At 42.1% G+C, this 21,409-nt stretch overlaps 1 protein-coding gene across 2 annotated transcripts in view; it reads left to right on the forward strand.

Annotated features, from left to right (window-relative positions):
- The first annotated feature begins 237 nt into the window (after positions 1–237).
- The window catches only part of LOC138664562 (voltage-gated inwardly rectifying potassium channel KCNH6-like), a 43,102-nt gene continuing 21,930 nt past the window's right edge, over positions 238–21,409 (forward strand). Inside the window, exons 1-4 of one of the 2 annotated variants that reach the window (XM_069751362.1) lie at positions 238–354; positions 6,692–7,117; positions 13,280–13,679; positions 14,848–15,047. In XM_069751362.1, coding sequence (XP_069607463.1) covers positions 6,944–7,117; positions 13,280–13,679; positions 14,848–15,047 — 774 coding nt within the window. In that variant the 5' untranslated portion in view covers positions 238–354; positions 6,692–6,943. Of the gene's footprint in view, positions 355–6,493; positions 7,118–13,279; positions 13,680–14,847; positions 15,048–21,409 lie in introns of those variants that run through there. The other variant, XM_069751361.1, reaches the window with a different exon arrangement.

Below are 21,409 nucleotides of genomic sequence, written 5' to 3' on the forward strand. Positions count from 1 at the left end.
GTGAGTGGTACTGTCACAGCATTGCAGCCTGGCACCGTTTTGCCACATCCTCCGCTTTGCCTTTCTTCGCACATATCCCGTGCCTTCTCTGCGAAGTGTTGTGTTTGCACGCTCATCAGTTGAATAGTTAACACCACCAGTTTCCTCTTTCGTCTTCTGTTAGACACAGACTGTTCTCCCCCCTTTTGACTTGGGCGAATATGACAACAGAGCTATATTGAGTCAGTAGGAGGGGTTGTGGGATGAACTGTTATGGAAAGCATAAGATCATAGAAGCATCTCTGAATAGTGACAGCTCATCCTGGCTCTGATCTGTCGCTGACCACACTAAATCTACCTGTGGGTGCGTGGGAGGTAGGTGACACCCCACTCCTCCTGATCCTCAGTGTGCACCCCAAAGTTCCCTTCCTGTTTGTCTTAAGTCTTCCTCAAGCAAGAAAAGAGAGCATGGTCTTCCTGGGGTTTTACAGTTCAGTTAGTGATTCTTATCTGTAATATAAAAGAGTCTGTGTGCAGCCAGAAATACATGGAGAACAGATGAATTATGTATGGACACATTTAAAGGGATAAAGTAACAATATATTGTGTGCACAGCAATGAATAGACCTAGTAGTAAGGGAGACGGCAGCCCTGTGCTGTAATAAATAGGGCAGTGCATCCATGTGTTATCGTTATCCCTAACTTACCCGGCCTGGATACTATGGCAGTGCTCCCATACTGCAGGAGCCGAATATTAAAGTAACATGGCAGCATTATGGCTAGTATTTAGAACAGAGCATGTTGCATATTTTGCAGAGTAACTAAATTGTTTTTCTGTGTCCATTCCACTTTTATGTGGTTTTCAAAGTAAACAGTTATTTTATTTGTAAACCCACAGGGGCATGACAAGATTGTTGTTTTTTTTGTGTGCATTTTTTAAGGGCAGACCTTTTACCTGCAAAATTATACCGCTGTTATCAAAAAATTATCTTAAAGGGAACCTGTCACCAGGTTTTTCCCATGTAAAGTATGGCCAGCGCCTGTAAGCCCTGTGTGATAGCATACTAGAATGCTGTCTATATGTCCCCAATGTGCTCTCCATAAAACAAAAAAATAGCTTTTATTATACTCACCCATCAGACAGATTTATAATAAATTTAAAGTAGTATTCTCATTGTGTATATTCATGGCATACCCACACATCTTACTTAAAGGGAATCTGTCACCAGAATTTCACATACACCCTGCCCACCCCCAAACTATATGCTCATGTAGCTCTTTCAAAGACAAGTCCAGCGATAACTTTAGATGTCCAGTCCGTTCCTCCATTACTGAGAAATCAGTATTTGAATACATATGCAAATGAGGCTCCAGATCTGAAGCCTTGGTCACACCAGCTCTGTGCCCTGTCTAGCGCCGCCGCCTCCTCCTGATTTACTGATACCCTCTATGCTATGTGACATCAGGAAAAGGAGTCATCAGTCAAGCAGAAGGAGGCAGCCCTAGGTGGGAAATAGAGCTGGAGTGACAAATGGTTCAGATCTACCATAGCCCTTCAGCCTCATTTGCATATCAATTCAAATGCTGATTTCTCAGTAATGGAGGAATGGACTGGACATCTAAAGTTATTGCTGGACTTATCTTTGAAAGAGCTAAGGGAACATATAAATAGTTTGGAGGAGTTTGAAGGGTGAAATCTTGCTGACAGATTCCATTTAAGATACTTTATGATTCAAGGGTATTCGCATCATGTACAAGTGAGACATATTTCCAGGATATGCTATAAATGTATAGTAGATGAAGGTGTGTAGCTGATGGGACTTACATCTATCATGAACAGATCTGGCAAAAATTAAGAGACCACCACATCAAATCCCTGTCATGTTCAGCCCAATCTCCAGACCTGAACCCCATTGAAAACCTCTGGAATGTAATCAGGAGGATGATGGATAGTCACAAGCCATCAAACAAAGAAGAAATGCTTACATTTTTGCACCAGGAGCAGTGTGAAAGACTGATGGAAAGCATGACAAGACGCATGAAAAGTGTGTCTAAAAATCATGGTTATTCCACAAAATATTGATTTCTGAACTCTTCCTGAGTTAAAACATTAGTATTGTGGTTTCTAAATGATTATGAACTTGTTTTCTTTGCATTATTTGAGGTCTGAAAGCAATTGGGGGGGGGGGGGCGGGGGGGGGTATCTTGACCATTTTTCTTTGTCAGAAAATAAATACAAATCTATTGCTTGGAACTTCGGAGACATGTTGTCAGTAGTTTATAGAATAAATGAAAAATTTACATTTTACTCAAAAATATACCTATAAAGAGAAAAATCAGACAAACTGAAAGTTTTGCAGTGGTCTCTTAATTTTTGTCAGAGCTGTATAGTGGAGATGTGGTCCATACAAATGAAAGGGACAACCTCTTCACTGATAGTTGCATCTACTATACATTTATGTTATATCCCACGGATAGAGTACCTTATATACCACATGGAGATCCCCGTTACATAGAGTCCAGTAATGTGTTATGGACAATCCACAATGGTAGATCACAATACCTTTATTATCAGTTATATAAGTGGCATTGCTTTACATAACCGCAGTGTACTGACAGTGTATGTACTGCATGTATTCAGTGGAGCTTATCATACATTATCTGTACTCAGGCAAGCTCATCATCATACACGTAGGGCCCGTTTCGTGGAAGGCACACAGGAAAATATAAACCAATTAAACGTTTCATCCCTTTTACTCTAGTGATATATATTTGCATTCTTTCTGACAAGACCGCCTACGGCTCCGTCATATGGTGCACATGCCATGTAGATCTATCTCCCTAATATGGCACATGTAATGGAAGATGACACGATTCTAATCTTTCCATACTGGGTCCTAACCTCTCCAGCAGTTAACAGGTCCTTTAATTTCTATGGTAGTTCGATGCTTTCAATCTCAAGGGTGAATAGGGGTTAATCACAGGCTGTAGGGGTTGGGGGAAGGGAGCTTCTGCCTGGCTGACAAAACTCATGCACCCCGCTGGCACCCACATTGATTGGGATTAATTAGCATCCAGTCTCCTTTCCAATGCCCTTTGCAGACTCCTGCACTGTGTCCATAAGAATTAGCATCTCTATGTCCTGCATGGGCAAGAGAAAGACCACTCTTGCTTTTCCAGTTCCTTTGGTTCTTGGGAATAAATTCTTTGAATGAGGGCTCATTCACACATCCAATTTTTCCACATACAAGGAAAACAGACTGATTATTCTGACCAGAGTTTGACCTGAGCGTGGCTCCAGTGTGGTCCGAGGATCATCCAGTTCTTTCATACATGGAGAAATAAAAAAAAGTCTATCCTCCTTTCTGACTGTCCGTGACAATCGGACCACACTCGGATGTCATCTGAGTGGGACCCGAGTTATTCAGGGACCCATTGACTGGCACTTTCGATTTTGATCCAGCTCTTGATCTGCGATATTGAAAAACGCAGATGGCACTTGTACTTATGATAGTCCATTTGGCCATTCACGTCTGTGGTTTTTCACAGCCTTAGAAAATCACAGAGACATGTCCAACTTTTGATCAGAGGGTTGGATCAAAATCAGCAATGCAAGTCAATGGGTCCATGAAACAAGTCAGACCGCACTTGGATTTTCACGGACTGTCAGAATAGAGACGGTGAAGAAATGTTGTTATTATTTATCCACGTACTAGAAAAAAGGATGACACTCATTCTACATTATGATCAAGGACTGATCAGAATAATTGCACCATTTCTCTCTTACATGGAAAAATTGGATGTGTGAATGAGCCGAAATAGTGAGGACTTTAATGAGGAATAATTCAGAACCTGCTACTTTACATCAACAAGAGGGTACAAGATTAGGTAGAAAGCCCCTACAATAGTGCCACCATTGTCCATCGTCTGTGTTTGGCATTGCATCTCATCCTCATTCAGTATTGTGTCATACTCTTTTTTGTAAAATATGATCCACTGAAATATTCTTGGTCCATATCACAAATATACAATAGATGCTGAAATTTGGTACCACTTATCACTGGACAGAATCTGTAGAAGTAACGCCTTACTCACGTTAGCGTTTGCGGTATGTGTGCTTTTATGGGGTTGTTTTATGAACAGTAGTTGCCCATTCATGTGAATGTGTTAATGAAATAAAGCTGAAGCTTCTATCAGTTTTGATAACTCGGACCATGCGTATTCGAAAAAAACAAGCCACTTTTTGGACAAGACTTATCAATGGGCTTGCCTTTGTAAGTGAATGCAAAAATAATGGCTTTTGTCCATGTTGTCTAATGTGGCACTCTGGCACGTTACATGAAAGTGGAGATCCTGGCTGGGTGTGTGGACTTGTGCTGTAAGGGTATATAACAGGGCATATACAGTGGGGCAAAAAAGTATTTAGTCAGTCAGCAATAGTGCAAGTTCCACCACTTAAAAAGATGAGAGGCGTCTGTAATTTACATCATAGGTAGACCTCAACTATGGGAGACAAACTGAGAAAAAAAATCCAGAAAATCACATTGTCTGTTTTTTTTACATTTTTTTTGCATATTATGGTGGAAAATAAGTATTTGGTCAGAAACAAACAATCAAGATTTCTGGCTCTCACAGACCTGTAACTTCTTCTTTAAGAGTCTCCTCTGTCTTCCACTCATTACCTGTAGTAATGGCACCTGTTTAAACTTGTTATCAGTATAAAAAGACACCTGTGCACACCCTCAAACAGTCTGACTCCAAACTCCACTATGGTGAAGACCAAAGAGCTGTCAAAGGACCAAAATTGTAGCCCTGCACCAGGCTGGGAACACTGAATCTGCAATAGCCAACCAGCTTGGAGTGAAGAAATCAACAGTGGGAGCAATAATTAGAAAATGGAAGACATACAAGACCACTGATAATCTCCCTCGATCTGGGGCTCCACGCAAAATCCCACCCCGTGGGGTCAGAATGATCACAAGAACGGTGAGCAAAAATCCCAGAACCACGCGGGGGGACCTAGTAAATGAAATGCAGAGAGCTGGGACCAATGTAACAAGGCCTACCATAAGTAACACACTATGCCACCATGGACTCAGATCCTGCAGTGCCAGACGTGTCCCACTGCTTAAGCCAGTACATGTCCGGGCCCGTCTGAAGTTTGCTAGAGAGCATTTGGATGATCCAGAGGAGTTTTGGGAGAATGTCCTATGGTCTGATGAAACCAAACTGGAACTGTTTGGTAGAAACACAACTTGTCGTGTTTGGAGGAAAAAGAATACTGAGTTGCATCCATCAAACACCATACCTACTGTAAAGCATGGTGGTGGAAACATCATGCTTTGGGGCTGTTTCTCTGCAAAGGGGCCAGGACGACTGATCCGGGTACATGAAAGAATGAATGGGGCCATGTATCGTGAGATTTTGAGTGCAAACCTCCTTCCATCAGCAAGGGCATTGAAGATGAAACGTGGCTGGGTCTTTCAACATGACAATGATCCAAAGCACACCACCAGGGCAACGAAGGAGTGGCTTCGTAAGAAGCATTTCAAGGTCCTGGAGTGGCCTAGCCAGTCTCCAGATCTCAACCCTATAGAAAACCTTTGGAGGGAGTTGAAAGTCCGTGTTGCCAAGCGAAAAGCCAAAAACATCACTGCTCTAGAGGAGATCTGCATGGAGGAATGGGCCAACATACCAACAACAGTATGTGGCAACCTTGTGAAGACTTACAGAAAACGTTTGACCTCTGTCATTGCCAACAAACGATATATTACAAAGTATTGAGATGAAATTTTGTTTCTGACCAAATACTTATTTTCCACCATAATATGCAAATAAAATGTTAAAAAAACAGACAATGTGATTTTCTGGATTTTTTTTTTCTCAGTTTGTCTCCCATAGTTGAGGTCTACCTATGATGTAAATTACAGACGCCTCTCATCTTTTTAAGTGGTGGAACTTGCACTATTGCTGACTGACTAAATACTTTTTTGCCCCACTGTAACTGTGTGCCTTGTTGGCAACATATAACCATGGTTGCTGGTTTGCCAGGACCAGATGTTTCGCAGCGCAATGAGGGAGACCACCATTGAAAAATAAACTCTTTACTGAATGGTAACTTGGTGAGGGCTATATACAAGGGATAGAGGGTGCACATTCTTAACAATGTTTCCTTTACAACTTGAGGCATTATTCCCACAGTTTCCTTTTTTAGTAGTATATATCAGGGTTCTTTATATCTGCTGTTTCTCCCTAAGTCACCACAAACCCAGCCCAGCTTTAACACTACTGTACAGTCCTGATGAACAAGTGTCATCTACTTGTTCTGCGGTTTTGCATCCTTTTTCCGCTACTGGAGCACTGAAACTTCCACTCAGGAACCTTCTCTTGTCCCACTTACTCAAGGTCTGCTACCTTCCAGCGTTACAAGCTTGAGGTCTATTTGCCTGTACCTATTTCATAACATGAGTGTAACCCTTTAATTGAGTATTGATCATGAACAGGTTGTGGGGATAGGAGTGTAAATCAGTCTCCATCTATAGTTTTACAGATTCGCATCATCATATAACTGTGTAACCTACATTTATATTTCTGCAGCTTAGTGACGTGTGCACTCTCACATCTGTGCATATGATGGGTGAAGATGAGTCACAAAGTAGCATTAAATGAGATACATGACATAAGCTCAATAATTGTTCTCTCACCACCACAGGTCCTTTCCCTGGGGGCAGACGTGTTGCCAGAGTACAAACTGCAGGCACCGCGGATACACCGATGGACCATCCTCCATTACAGCCCTTTCAAAGCAGTGTGGGACTGGTTAATCCTGCTGCTGGTCATCTATACCGCCATCTTTACCCCATATTCAGCGGCCTTTCTGCTGAACGACCAGGATGAAGAAAGAACTTGGGAATGTGGCTATTCCTGCAACCCCCTGGACATCGTGGACCTGATAGTGGACATAATGTTCATCGTAGATATTATCATCAACTTCCGCACCACCTACGTCAACACAAATGATGAGGTGGTCAGTCACCCTGCCAAGATCGCCATCCATTATTTTAAAGGCTGGTTCCTTATAGATATGGTAGCGGCAATTCCATTTGATCTTCTTATCTATAGGACGGGCTCAGACGAGGTAAGCGAAAATGTTGTGAAATTGAAGCTCAAATATATTGCTTGTAAATTTTTCCACCTAAGAAAATACATAAAACGGAGCCAGGTCAATAATATGATTAGTGATCAGTTCTGATCAGCTGATTACTGTGAGTCCAGAGCCTGTAACTCCTGGCGATCAGTGAATATTGTAAATAACGACATTTTTCTTGTTGCAACCATTTATTTAAATGGAAACCATCGAAGTATGTAATACATGGCTGGGTCAAGTCCATTATAGAGGGAGTAACCGTTATTATCGGCAGGACATTAAGGAGGAGATAATGCTCATGGCCATTGCTCAGTTAGGGATGTTCAGCGTTTCCAGCAGAAACTACATTGATAATAGCTGTTCTGTTTTATAAAGGTACCGTCACACTCAGCAATTTTGCAACGAGAACGACAACGATCCATGACGTTGTAGCGTCCTGGATAGCGATCTCGTTGTGCTTGACACGCAGCAGCGATCTAGATCCCGCTGTGCCATCGCTGGTCGGAGCTAGAAGTCCAGAACTTTATTTCGTCGTCAGTTCGGCGTGTATCCTCATGTTTGACATCAAAAGCAACGATGCCAGCAACGTTTTACATGGAGCTAGAACGATAAGTGAGTCGCCGTTACGTCACAGGATCGCTCCTGCATCGTTCTGGAGTTGCTGTGTTTGACGTCTCTACAGCAACCTAAACAGCGACGCTCCAGCGATCGGCTCGTTGTCTATATCGCTGCAGCGTCGCTGAGTGTGACAGTACCTTTAGTGTAGTTTCTGTTGTTGAGACTGCATCAAGATCTGTACCCTGCGGCAGTCTAGAGGATCTGAAGAATAGGAGACAGACTGGTAAGTCCTCTATAGTGTGTGAATGTATAGGTGTATGTGTGTATGTATCTGCTCTGTGTATGCATGTTTTTGTACGTATGTGCTATGTGTATACATATGTCTTCATGTGTGTGTTCTGTGTATAAAGGCACGGATGATTGACCTCGTGGAGACCAAAACATCCAACACCGCGGAGACACCATCACGTGTTTCTCAACGCAGTGATCCAGAACACTGCCCCCAAATATGCAAATGCATGTAGAGGAGCTGCGGAGACACCATCACGTGTTTCTCAAAGCAGGCAGTGAATAGCCAGGTCTTTCCCCGGGAAGGAACAACCAAGGGAAGGGCATCATAGGTGGTTTTCCTTTCCTTTATTGGATGCTGCCCTTCCCTTGGTTGTTCCTTCCCGGGGAAAGGCCTGGCTATTCACTGCCTGCGTTGAGAAACACGTGATGGTGTCTCCACAGCTCCTCTACATGCATTTGCATATTTGGGGGCAGTGTTCTGGATCACTGCGTTGAGAAACACGTGATGGTGTCTCCGCGGTGTTGGATGTTTTTAGTCTCCACGAGGTCAATCATCCAGGCCTTTATAGACTTTCTACTAGGCACTGCTCCTGATAGCCAGTTTCCTACTCCACACTGATGAGGGGCAAAAACCCAGAAACAGCTGTCTGTGGATGGATACCATGTTTGGCATAGGTGGTTTTCCTTTATTGAATGTTTTCCTGTGTATAAATGTGACTGTATGTATGTGTGGATTTTCTCTCTGTACACGTGTGTGTGTGTGTGTGTGTGTGTGTGTGTGTGTGTGTGTGTGTGTGTGTGTGTGTGTGTGTGTGCATGTGTTCTATAAATATATACTTATTGTCGGACTGGGGTGCCAAGGGCCCACCGGTAACATTGACTTTGGGGCCCACTTTTCACCTGCATGCAAATACTACATGACCCTGGTTCATAAATTTACTTATATCTCTATATAATAATAATAAACTGGGTAGTTTGTTCAATGAATGATGGGATGCTGCTTTTTTCTGTACAGAGAGAATCAAGTAAATTATGACAAGTACTGCCTTACATACAGTAAGGTTGGGGGCCTAGATCTGCACAGAGGTCCACCGGGGATTCCCCTATGGGCCAGTCCGAGCATGTATATACTGTACATATGTGTGTATTAGAGATGATCAGATCAAGCAAAATTTGAATTTCTTTGTTCGTGCAGATTTTCCCAGGAAATTCAATTTGCAAAGAAGTAATTTCCAGGAATTGAATGTCCTTTATTATGTCCTGGGTTCTCTCCAGATCCCAGAGCATAATAAACGTTATATGTAAAAAATAATTAAAACCCACATACTTACTGCTCACCATGCTGGATCCTTCACTTCTCACAGTCACCCATTCCGTCTTGTTCGCATCTTCAGATTTCCGCTGCTCACATTAGTCGTGCACTTCTATATTTGACTAGGCTGTGGGGTGTGTTGCCCATGCGCCTGCAAAGTTCACGGCACACACGATGATGTCATGATCCCATGACTGTCTCGTCATGGCATCACAACCTTTGCAAAAGCATGTGAAGAACAGTCACCAGTCTAGTCAAACCCAAACGTTTGAGCCCAGCAAGAGAGGCTTGGAAATTTTAGCGTGAGTGGCGACAATCTGAAAATCCTGTGACGATCGGACAGGTGACATAAGGAGAGGAGGAGGTTAGTGTTGAAGTTAATAATAAGGACTTTTTTTCACTTTTTTTTAACACTTGGATAGTCTATTAGGATTCATTTCTGTGTTTTTGCTGAATTTGGTTTACTGAATCTGCACGAAAGCGAATTACAAAAAAAACCTCAAAATTTTGGTGAATGCAGATTTTTGTAAAATTTGAGTGAAATTTAATACCAATCCAATTTTTCACCCATCTCTAGTGTGTATGTATGTGCTCTGTGTATACATGTGTATATGTGGTCTTTGCATGTGTCTATATACATGTGTATTTGCATGTGCTTGTTGAATACATGTTTGTGTGTGTATGTTTGTGTTCTGTGAATATATGTGTGAGTGCAATGTGTTTGTGTGTTTGTAATATTAATTATGTGTATATAAGTGTGTAACATACTATGTGTCAGATACTGTGTGTGTATGTAGCATCCACATCCGACTGGTGTAAACTGCAGATGTGCTGCTGATAACATAACGCTGTAAGGAGACATAATTATCAACTAGTGATCATTCTGTGCCCACGATTCTTCATCATCCTGTATAAAGAGTCCGGTAAACAAACACCAAACTATTTGAATATTGTCGATGGCACTGGTTTAATGGCCTGAACTCAGCTCACTTAAATGCAACCTAAATGTTTTTGTGTGATGGTACAGTATATTAGCATTTGGGGCCCCACTTTTAACTTTTGCCCAGGGCCCCATTTTATCTAAAATTGTCCCTCATTATCGGCTCACCAAATGCCATACATGTTCAATAGCTGTCATCTTGGCCAAGAATGCCTTAAGGCGTACAGTGAATTCCCTCTATGGCAGTCACTTATCTCCTGAGTGAACACGGTATTGGGCATTGTAAAATCCAACATGCCATTTCTTATTCAGCCTGGCATCTGCCACTGGGGACAGTCGGGAAGTGCCAATACACATTACATCATTAACCGATCCTACCGAGTTTGGACAAGTTATATCTAACATATGGCCAGCCATATTTAGGAGTACCAAATTTGTGGACCACCTCTATGATATCTAATTGAGCATATGGAACAGGTTGTCCTCAAAAGAGCTAATTTATTTATTTATTATGCTTACTTATATAGCATCATCAAATTCCACAGAACTTTACCGAAATTGTCATCGCTGTCTTCATCGGGGCTAACAATCTAAATTTCCTGTCAGTATGTCTTTGGAGTGTGGGAGGTCCTGGAGGAAACCCACTTAAACACACAGGGAACATACAAACTCCTTGCAGATTTTATCCTTGCAAAGCAATAGGGCTAACCACTGAGCCACCATGCTGCCCAGATAACCATAATGGTCATTTCAGTTATGCTATAAGTCAGGAGAAACGCATCAGGGCTGACACCTTTCTTTTCCCCTATTTGCCCTCCTTCCACACTATGAACACTAATCATAGCCCATTATATTCCTTGATCTGGTCCACAGTTTTATACCTGACTTATACAGAGCTGATCACACGGGCTCATTTCCATGTATGCACATCTAAATCATGCTCCTCCTAACACTAATCTACCATTTATGTCCCATTTTAGTGTTAGGAGGAACTCCATGGGAATTTAACCTGGCGATTGTACTGGATGTATGTTTTAGGGCATGACAGGATAAAAGCTCTCATCTTCCCTATGGTGGACATGCCATGAAGTCATGTGATTTTCGAGAGATTAAATTAATCAAATAGGGGTAATATTGGCAAAAATGATGTCACTTTCCCCAATGATTGGCCTTCTAAGCAAAAACCCCAACAGTTTTATCAATGTAACTTTCAACTACTGCGTTTTATAATGATGTCCGTGTGCCACAGAACTAAAGAAGACCATTCCTTTTGGTAGCAGCAGTCAAGGAACATATTAAAGAGGTTGTGCGGTCTGGTGTTTTTAATCTGGGACGGGGCCAATATCCATGGCACCATCTCAGTCTATTAATATCAGCCCGAAGCTGTTTGTTTAGCCTTTGCTGGTTTGTAAAAATAGGGGGTACCCTAAGTCGTGTTTTTGGGGGTCCCCTTTTTACTACCCAGTAAAAGCTACACAGACAGCTGTGAGCTACTATTAATAGGCTGCGAACCTTTATGGCTATTGGCCCCTTCGCAGAAAAGTAACAATAGCCCTCAGTCTTCTGCTTTCTCTCAGCTGGTTAGGAAAACTAAGGGGGACCCCACGCCGTTTTTTTAATTTGTTTAATGCGCGCTATACACAGATGATGGGTGCTGACTACAGCTGTCATTGGTGTTGCCTGGTCATTCTGATCGCAGTGAGACCAGGCGACGATGATGAGAGTTGGATTCAGCACCCGGTGCATGGGCACATCACAAACTGTATTGCTTTTCCCAGACGCCGTTGTGTGTCACACTGATGATGCACGTGGATGGCACACAGATGTTACACAAGGACACACGGACATGGATAGCACCGGTACTGGTTTTCCCAGTACCGGAAACATTAGGACTAGTGATGAGCGAGTATACTGGTTGCTCGAGTTTTCCCAAGCACGCTCGGGTGGTCTCCGAGTGTTTGTTAATGTTCGGAGATTTAGTTTTTGTTGATTCAGCTGCTTGATTTACAGCTATTAGCCAGCTTGAGTACATGTGGGGGTTGCCTGGTTGCTAGGGAATCCCCACATGTAATCAAGCTGTCAAGTAGTCGCAAATCATCTAGCTGCTCGGCAAGGAAAACAAAATCTCCGAACACTAACAAATACTCGGAGGACACCCGAGCGTGCTCGGGAAAACTCGAGCAACGAGTATACTCGCTCATCACTAATCAAGATGTGTGAAAGAGACCTTACACAGCACCTCTGGCTGAAAAATGAAAGAGTTACAGGTCCCAGATAATGCCAGAGAAGCAGTTTTTTTCTTTTTTACAAACGTCTGATTTTTTTTCACCACTTAAACAAAACAGTATTCATGTTTGTTATCACTGCAATGGTACCAACTTTAAAAATCATATTACCATGTCATTTTAACCATATCATGAATGCCATAAAAAAAATAAAAATACAATTGCAGAATTGCGCTTTTTTCTCCACACATGGATTTTTCCCCCATTTTACTGTACATCACATGATAAAATGTCTGGTGTTAATCAAAAGTATAATTCGTCCCTCAAAAATAAGTTCTCATATGGCTATATATATACTGTATATTGATGAAAGAATAAAAAAAGATGTGGCTTTTGGTGGGGTGGAGATAGGAGGGGAAAAATGAAAGCGCAAAAACGGAAAATCGCCATGTCTGAAGGGGTTAAAGACCTTCTAATACCAGGTCAATAGTATGCAGTTTGTGCAATTATTTTATTCAGGCTGCTCCCCTGAGTATTTCAGTGTTTGTTTGTTTTTTAACGCAGCATATGGGTTTCAGACATATGGGCCTTTTTAGTTAGTGCTAAACTGTATGGTCTTTACCAAGGAGGCATTTCTCACAGAGTTCTTTGGGGACGTGTCTTTAGGTTGTTCTGCATTATCACCCTTTGAGCCCCATCCGTTTAGTAAGTACAATAAAAATTAGTCCTGTATAAAAGCCCATATCTAATTTTTTGATAGAGACTCTCATGCTTTGTTTTTTTGGAAAGGACACATAACATGCTGATTATTTCTGTTTTTCCTACAGACAACCACTCTGATTGGTCTTCTGAAGACCGCACGTTTGTTGCGTTTAGTGCGTGTCGCCCGGAAGCTGGACCGGTATTCTGAATATGGGGCCGCCGTATTGTTCCTTCTCATGTGCACCTTTGCCCTCATAGCCCACTGGCTTGCCTGCATCTGGTATGCTATTGGCAACGTAGAGAGACCCTACATGGAGCACAAAATTGGTTGGCTGGATAATTTGGCCAACCAAATTGGAAAAAGCTATAATGACACTGATATGGGTTCAGGGCCTTCCATCAAGGACAAATATGTGACAGCTCTATACTTCACGTTCAGCAGTCTGACCAGTGTCGGATTTGGCAATGTCTCCCCTAACACCAATTCAGAAAAGATCTTCTCTATATGTGTCATGCTGATTGGAGGTAAGAAACAGTTGGAAAAATGTATTCCCATACTGGAATGTAGCTATAGCCATCAGGTGGTACCTTGTGGTTTTTCACAATAATCACCTGCTTCAGATCGAGTCTGACCTATAGGAATTGGTTTGATCAGTTTTAGCAGATTGGGCTTATTTTTCTGTTATTTGATACATATTAATACCCCAATAACCACAAAGTACCTGTACACATCATGTACACATAGGCCGTCTGTGTTATTGCATCTTAGCCCTAGTCACTTACACAAGAAATGAGGCATTCTTTTGCAAAAATCAGCAATTTCTTATCCCCTACATGATGTACATGTATGTCAAAGATTTGCCTGTGCGATCACTGATGGAGCCCAGTGATGATTGACAGGTAGGCCCTCTCTGCAGCAAACAGGATCAGAGAATCTTCTGATCTTGGCTGCCTAACTTTTAAGGCCTCATTCAGACGGCAGTGATTTTTCTCGTATTCAAAAAAATTGGTCTGAGTTTCATCATTGTTTTTGATCAGAGTTTTATCATAGTTTGGTCATTGTTTCAGTTTTTACCATCCGAGTGCTGTCCAATATTTTTCAAAGATGAGTTGCATTGCATTGGTGAGTTTTGATTCATGACTCAGTAAAATTGGACATGCCAATAGACCATTCAAACTGCAAAAAGTACATGGACATGTGAACAGCCCCACAGGCTATAATAGGTACGAGTTCTATCTGTGAAAAACATGTATAAATCTGTTAAAAACTGATATCTCTATGAGTCCTGAGGCATGTTCGCTAAAAGGATGACCAAACAAATTCCCAAAGCCAACCATGGCTGAACGCCTATTAGGTCATGTCAAAGGCACAGACTGACAGACAAGGTTGCTTCAGTACTTTGAAGCATTGTTGAAATGTTCAGCTGATTGCATTCTTAAGTCCCCTAATGGGACAAAAATTATTATGGGAGTTACAGCTCTCTGGATGTAGTGATGCCAAAATGAAAAAAATTGAAGCCTACACATAATGGGGATGGGCTGTAATACCAAGCACAGTCTAGTGAGGGCAACTGCTCAAGCCCTTGTGTGCTCGGTTTAGGTTATATCTGGGGAGTGAAGAAACATACTTATTAGTACCTCAGCTGACTTCTGAATTCCCAAATATTACACCTCTTATATTTGTCTCTCTCAGCCCTCATGTATGCCAGTATCTTTGGCAATGTATCCGCCATTATCCAGCGCTTGTACTCTGGCACTGCCCGTTACCACACCCAGATGTTACGTGTGAAAGAGTTTATCCGCTTTCATCAGATCCCCAACCCACTGAGACAGCGACTGGAGGAGTATTTCCAGCATGCTTGGTCCTACACCAATGGCATCGATATGAACGCGGTGAGTACATGTTACCATCTAATTCTTACATAACTAAAAAAATGTTGTTAGAAATTTGGTCTTCACAGCGGACTTACACACAGTTGGAAAAAAGTACAGACAGAAAGATATTTTACCACTTTTCTAGGACATCTCCTATTTGACTGGAGTAAAGACTTTCGCTACCTGATCAAAAAGGCTCATAAAGCCGAGGTTAATGTTACTGTTTGCCAGATTCTTCATGTTGAGAAGCAGCACTAGAAAATCACTAGGAGCACAGATCTGACATTATGGGAATGTTGTTGTCTTTGGTGACCTTCTTTTTGACTCAGGTTTTAATGTGATGCTCAAGTTGAACCAAAATTGTCCTTATACATGGACCATGTATAGCGAACATACCTGGTTCTGTACTTATGAAGCATCCTGGCACAATTTCTCTGTTTTGGCCCCTTGATGTTCTTGTTCAAAATGGCCGTCATTGCATTAAAAAGCACCATTGAGAACACAGTAGTTAAAGACGCAAGGCCACCCCCTCCACTACCCTTGAATAGGCCCAGCATCTATGAGGTGTTGACTTGAAGAAGAGCAGCATGAGCTGGAACAGAGGACCGGCAGCGGGATCTTTCATCAAGAGATCACAAGGTATGTTCAATAAAATACAGGGAAATTTTAGGTTTGGATTGGAGAGTTGCTTTTACGGATAAAACATGTCTGTCAAAACCTTCTCCAGAATCAGAACCCCAGAGATCAGCACCCTAGACTATTATGGGACTGATTTGGACAAAATGTAAACTTAATCAGCAGATGAGCAGTCAAAAATTATTTTTGGGAAGTTTAAGTAGAGTTTAATTGTAGAATCGATTCAGGATGTTTTTGTCATATGTTATTCTTACATATGACAGTCTATATAGTCCTTACTACAATGTGGAAATCTGTATATTTGTACCTGCTTTTTCCCGTATATATAGGATTTTATAGTCGAGTTGGGTTAAAGTCTAGTTGGTTACTATTCACGTCATTGCTCCAATAATGAAATAAAGTTCTCACTGTAGCTGAATTAATCCCATGGCGAATATACAACTTGTATACAGTAAATCTCCCGTCTCTGCGGCTTCTAGAGGCTAATAAATAATCCAATGTTTTACAGAGTGTCTGCAGAGATGACAGGCCGAGCAGAAATATGACAGCAAATAAAATAGACTAGCTCCAATTTAATCATGCTTATAATTATTTTGGTACCATCAGTGAAGAAAGAAATAACACATCACGCTCTGATGTGTTATCTTATGGTTTCCTTATGTGGTTTTGTAACTGTGACATTTTATCAAGAGGAGGGGTTGCTTAACTTCCTGGACTATATGATAAAACATTTATCTTTTCCACTGTTTCTATCAGATATGAATTAGTCTGAGCCCCATATTATTTGTAGCATAGGAGAATAGTATCAAGTGGTGTCATTGCAGAAATATTGTGGAAGTATGACATGCTGGGTAGAGATGAGCAAGTCGATTCACAAGACCTGGATCCTACAACATCAGTGGTCAATGGCTGCCAGACAGGAGCCATGCAAACCTCCTCCTAGTTATCACAATCCCTGGGGCCTTTTCTGATTAGTAGGCCACTCACACCATCATGCATGTGTCCCTGACTACTGATATGGCTGTCTGACATGAGATAACTATAGTGGGTGCAGGTACACCCGAGCCCTGGAATCTAGGGGGTCCAAAATGTCCATTTAGCCAATATAGGAAGACTATTATTATTAAAGACCTGTGATAGTTGGGGCCCTGTTGGAAAATTTACAATATTTTATAACAATACAACCATACAACAAAAGGAAATCATTTATGGCATATCCACCTATGAGACCCAACATTACCATGAGGAGAATATATCTCTATTTTGCCATTCTAGGCTCCCTTACTTGCCGATGTCTCATCTCCACCTTTAGGCACGTCAAATTAAAAATAGACTGGACTAATCTTGTGTATTGGCCTTTAAAGGTTTATTCCTATCTTCAAAAATCAGTATTGTTGGACAGTGCTTGTAAATGCTAGCAATTTTCTAATTTACGACTACATAACATTTTCAGCTGTTATTGAGATATTTAGGCTATGTGCGCATAATGAGTATTTGCTTGCAGAAGTTTCTGCAAGGCTTCTGCATCTCTTAGCAGCAAAACCGCTGCGTCAAAAACATATTTTGTTTAGTTTTTTTTCCATGCCATTTTGTATAGCAATGAATGCTAGGTTGAGCTAAATAAAGATATTTTAAAAATAAATGTTTTGTGATGCAATTTTTTAGTTCAACACCACCTTTTTCATTCTGATGCAGTGGCATCAGGGAGAAATGGGATTAGGGCTTGGTGTCAGCAGCTGTCGTTGACACCAAGCTCTAGGTTTAGTAATGAAGAGTTGTCAGCCAGACACCCTCATTGCTAAACTAGTAATTAAAAAGTTAAATAAACACACACATTGTCACCAGCCTATGTAGGAGCGTTACCAAAATTAACCTACATTGTCTGTAACCAAACATCAACTAGCTGAAATCAGCGTGCATCGCGATACCATTTAATTTTTACAAAAATATGAAAAAAATTGTGTGGGCTCCCATGTAATTTTCATAACCAGCAGAGGGAAAGCCAACGGCTGATGGATGATGATGATAATATTCTGCGAAGGAGCCAATAGCCATAAAGGTTCCCAGGCTATTAATATCAGTTCACAGCTGTTTGTTTAGCATTTACTGGCTCGTTTACAGGGGGCCCGCAGAAAACAATTGACAAAGGGTCCCCCCTATAAAATCTAACCAGCAAAGTCTTGGCAGGCAGATGCGGGCTGATATTAATAGCCCAGGAAGGGGCCATGGTTTTTGGCCCCCTCCCAGACTAAAAACATCAGATCTCAGCCACCCCAGAAATCGCGCATCAATAAGATGCGCTAAATCTGGCGCTTAGCCTTGCTCTTCCCACTTGCCCTGGTATGGTGGCAAGTGGGGTGATAGTTGTGGGGGTTGATGTCACCTTTGTAATGTCAAGTGACATCAAGCTCAGAGGTTAGTAATGGAGAGGCCTCTATAAGATGCCCCCATTACTATACCCATAGTAATATAAAAAAACACACCCAGAATAAAGTCCTTTATAATAAATGACCCAGACTCCTTTATTGAATCTAAACTTAACCATACTCATGTCATCCTCAATCCACTGAATCCAACGTCTCCTGTCCGCCAAGAAAATGATAATCCATACTGTCCAACGACGATCCTGATGACCTTGATGTGTCACTGATGTGACTGCTCTCAAGGACAGCTGGCTACACACAGACACAGAAAGTAATCACTCCTGCAGTGTGTAGCATATCAATGTGTAGATGGCGGCCGGTTAGAGCAGTCACATCTCCTGATGTGACTGTTGTACAAGTGAGATCGCCATGGGACACTCTGGATTATGTGGAGTATGGCAGACAGGAGAGTATATGGTTGTTTATTATTTTTGATTGTTTACCAGGGACATGGGCATTGGGGATTAGGCGTTAAGGTGAGTATATGTTGTTTTTTATATTTGAAATTTTTCTATAGGAAACAAAGGCATCAGGGAGTTGGTGTTAGGTGAGTATAATGTGTTTTTTATTTTTATTTGACTATGTATTTAATTATTTTGAATGTTTTATTTATTTATTTCAGTTGAGCACAAGCGCCAGCTAACGAGAGACTACTTCTCCCACCAGAGGCGCCTACTATCATTGTTATCAGTGATAGCAGATGTTGGCTGATGGGGGTAATAGTCTTTCATTAGCAGACGCCGGTGACCTGCGGTAAGCTTTTTACCACGGGTCACACTCATGGCTGCGGGGTCACGCTGATATCTGACAGCGTGATCCTGCAGTGCTCTAATGGTAACAATCTTACCGGCAGTAACGTTACCGCCAATCAGAACCGGCGCGCCAGTATTTCTTGAGCTGTCACACACATGACAGCGTAGGACACACCATAGGAAGTCTATAAAAACGCAAGAAAAACTCAACAAATCCACATTTTTATACCTGCGTTTTTGCAGTGGATTTGACAGACTCAATTGAAGTCAATGCATGTTAAAACGCTAAAAATCCGCACACAGAATTGACATGCTGCAAAAAAAAAAAAAAACACACTGCAAATACTCAAAGGAAAATCACTGATCATGTGGACAGCACTTCAGGATTCTCATTGAATTAGCTGACATGAGTATTCCCTAGCATTTTTGACCCATTCCACTCTGAAAAAACGCTGTGAAAATGCACCAAAAATGCACCATGTGCATACAGCCTAACACTTTTTATTTACAGCTTGTTGCCTTGGAGATTGACCACCACAGCTAGACAGCAGAACATACAGAGTGGTTACAAGCTCTTTTCGATTGAGTTTGTAAGCACTGTTTTAAAGCTGGCCAGGATCCGGGTAGAATATTGTTGGCTCCTAATATCAGCCAGCATTAGTAAAGTGCTTACACGATAGACAGCAGCGGTGATCAGTCATCTGGAAAATGAGATGTTAAGAAACATATTACTATCTGGAAAAACAGCTGCAAACTTTAAAAGACAAGAAATTGCAAAGGTGTCTGATTTTCAAGCACTATCTCAAAAGATCCATCTTTGAAGATAGGAATAGCCCTTTAATGTATTTGATTGACATACCACTGATACTTGTAGAGATATATTTCCTACTAGATGGTGGCCCGATTCTAACGCATCGGGTATGCTAGAATATGCATGTCCACGTAGTATATTGCCCAGTCACATAGTATATTGCCCAGCCACGTAGTATATTGCCCAGCCACGTAGAATATTGCCCAGCCACATACTATATTGCCCAGCCACGTACTATATTGCCCAGCCACGTACTATATCGGCCAGCCACGAACTATATCGCCCAGCCACGTAGTATATTGCCCAGCCACGTAGTATATTGCCCGGCCACGTAGTATATTGCCCAGTCACGTACTATATTGCCCAGTCACGTAGTATATTGCCCAGCCACGTAGTATATTGGCCAGTCACGTAGTATATTGCCCAGTCACGTAGTATATTGCCCAGTCACGTAGTATATTGGCCAGCCACGTACTATATTGCCCAGTCAAGTAATATATTGCCCAGTCACGTAGTATATTGCCCAGCCACGTAGTATATTGGCCAGTCACGTAGTATATTGCCCAGCCACGTACTATATTGCCCAGCCACGTACTATATCGGCCAGCCACGTACTATATCGGCCAGCCACGTACTATATTGCCCAGCCACGTAGTATATTGCCCGGCCACGTAGTATATTGCCCGGCCACGTAGTATATTGCCCAGTCACGTACTATATTGCCCAGTCACGTACTATATTGACCAGCCACGTAGTATATTGCCCAGTCACGTAGTATATTGCCCAGCCACGTAGTATATTGCCCAGTCACGTAGTATATTGCCCAGCCACGTAGTATATTGCCCAGCCATGTATTATATTGCCCAGTCACGTAGTATATTGCCCAGTCACGTAGTATATTGCCTAGTCACGTAGTATATTGCCCAGTCACGTAGTATATTGCCCAGCCACGTAGTATATTGCCCAGTCACGTAGTATATTGCCCAGTCACGTAGTATATTGCCCAGCGATATAGTATATTGCCCAGTGACGTAGTATATTGCCCAGTCACGTAGTATATTGCACAGCGACGTAGTATACAGCACAGTGCCATGTAGTATATTGCCCAGCCACGTAATATATTGCACAGCGACGTAGTATACAGCAGAGCCACGTAGTATATTGGCCAGTCACGTAGTATATTGCACAGCGACGTAGTATGCAGCACAGACACATAGTATATTGCCCATTCACGTAGTATACAGCACAGACACGTAGTATATTGCCCAGCTACGTAGTATATTGCCCAGGCACGTATGTAACAGGTTACAAAATTAAAAAAGAAACATATACTCACCATCCGAAAAGCCCGTTGTAGTTCTGGCGCTTGTGTGAGGTGCACCCGGCAGCTTCCGTCCCAGGATTGGTATGAGGGCAGGACCTGTGATGACGTCGCGGTCACATGACCGTGACGTCATGGAAGGTCCTTCTCCCATAGCATCTTTGGAAGCAGAACCTGCCGCTTGCAGTGCTGAGGACAGTACGCGACGGCGGAGGGTGAGAATAAAGTTTTGTTTTTTTTATTATTATTTTTAACATTAGATCGTTTTACTATTGCTGCTGCATACGCAGCATCAATAGTAAAAGGTTGGTCACACAGGGTTAATAGCTGCGTAACCGGAGTGCGTTACTCCGCGGTCCAGTAACGCTGGCATTAACCCTGTGTGAGGGCTGACTGGAGGGGAGTATGGAGTGGGCACTGACTGCGGGGAGGAAAGA

Source organism: Ranitomeya imitator, chromosome 2 (assembly GCF_032444005.1).
Source record: "Ranitomeya imitator isolate aRanImi1 chromosome 2, aRanImi1.pri, whole genome shotgun sequence".
Classification (NCBI taxonomy): Eukaryota; Metazoa; Chordata; class Amphibia; order Anura; family Dendrobatidae; genus Ranitomeya; species Ranitomeya imitator.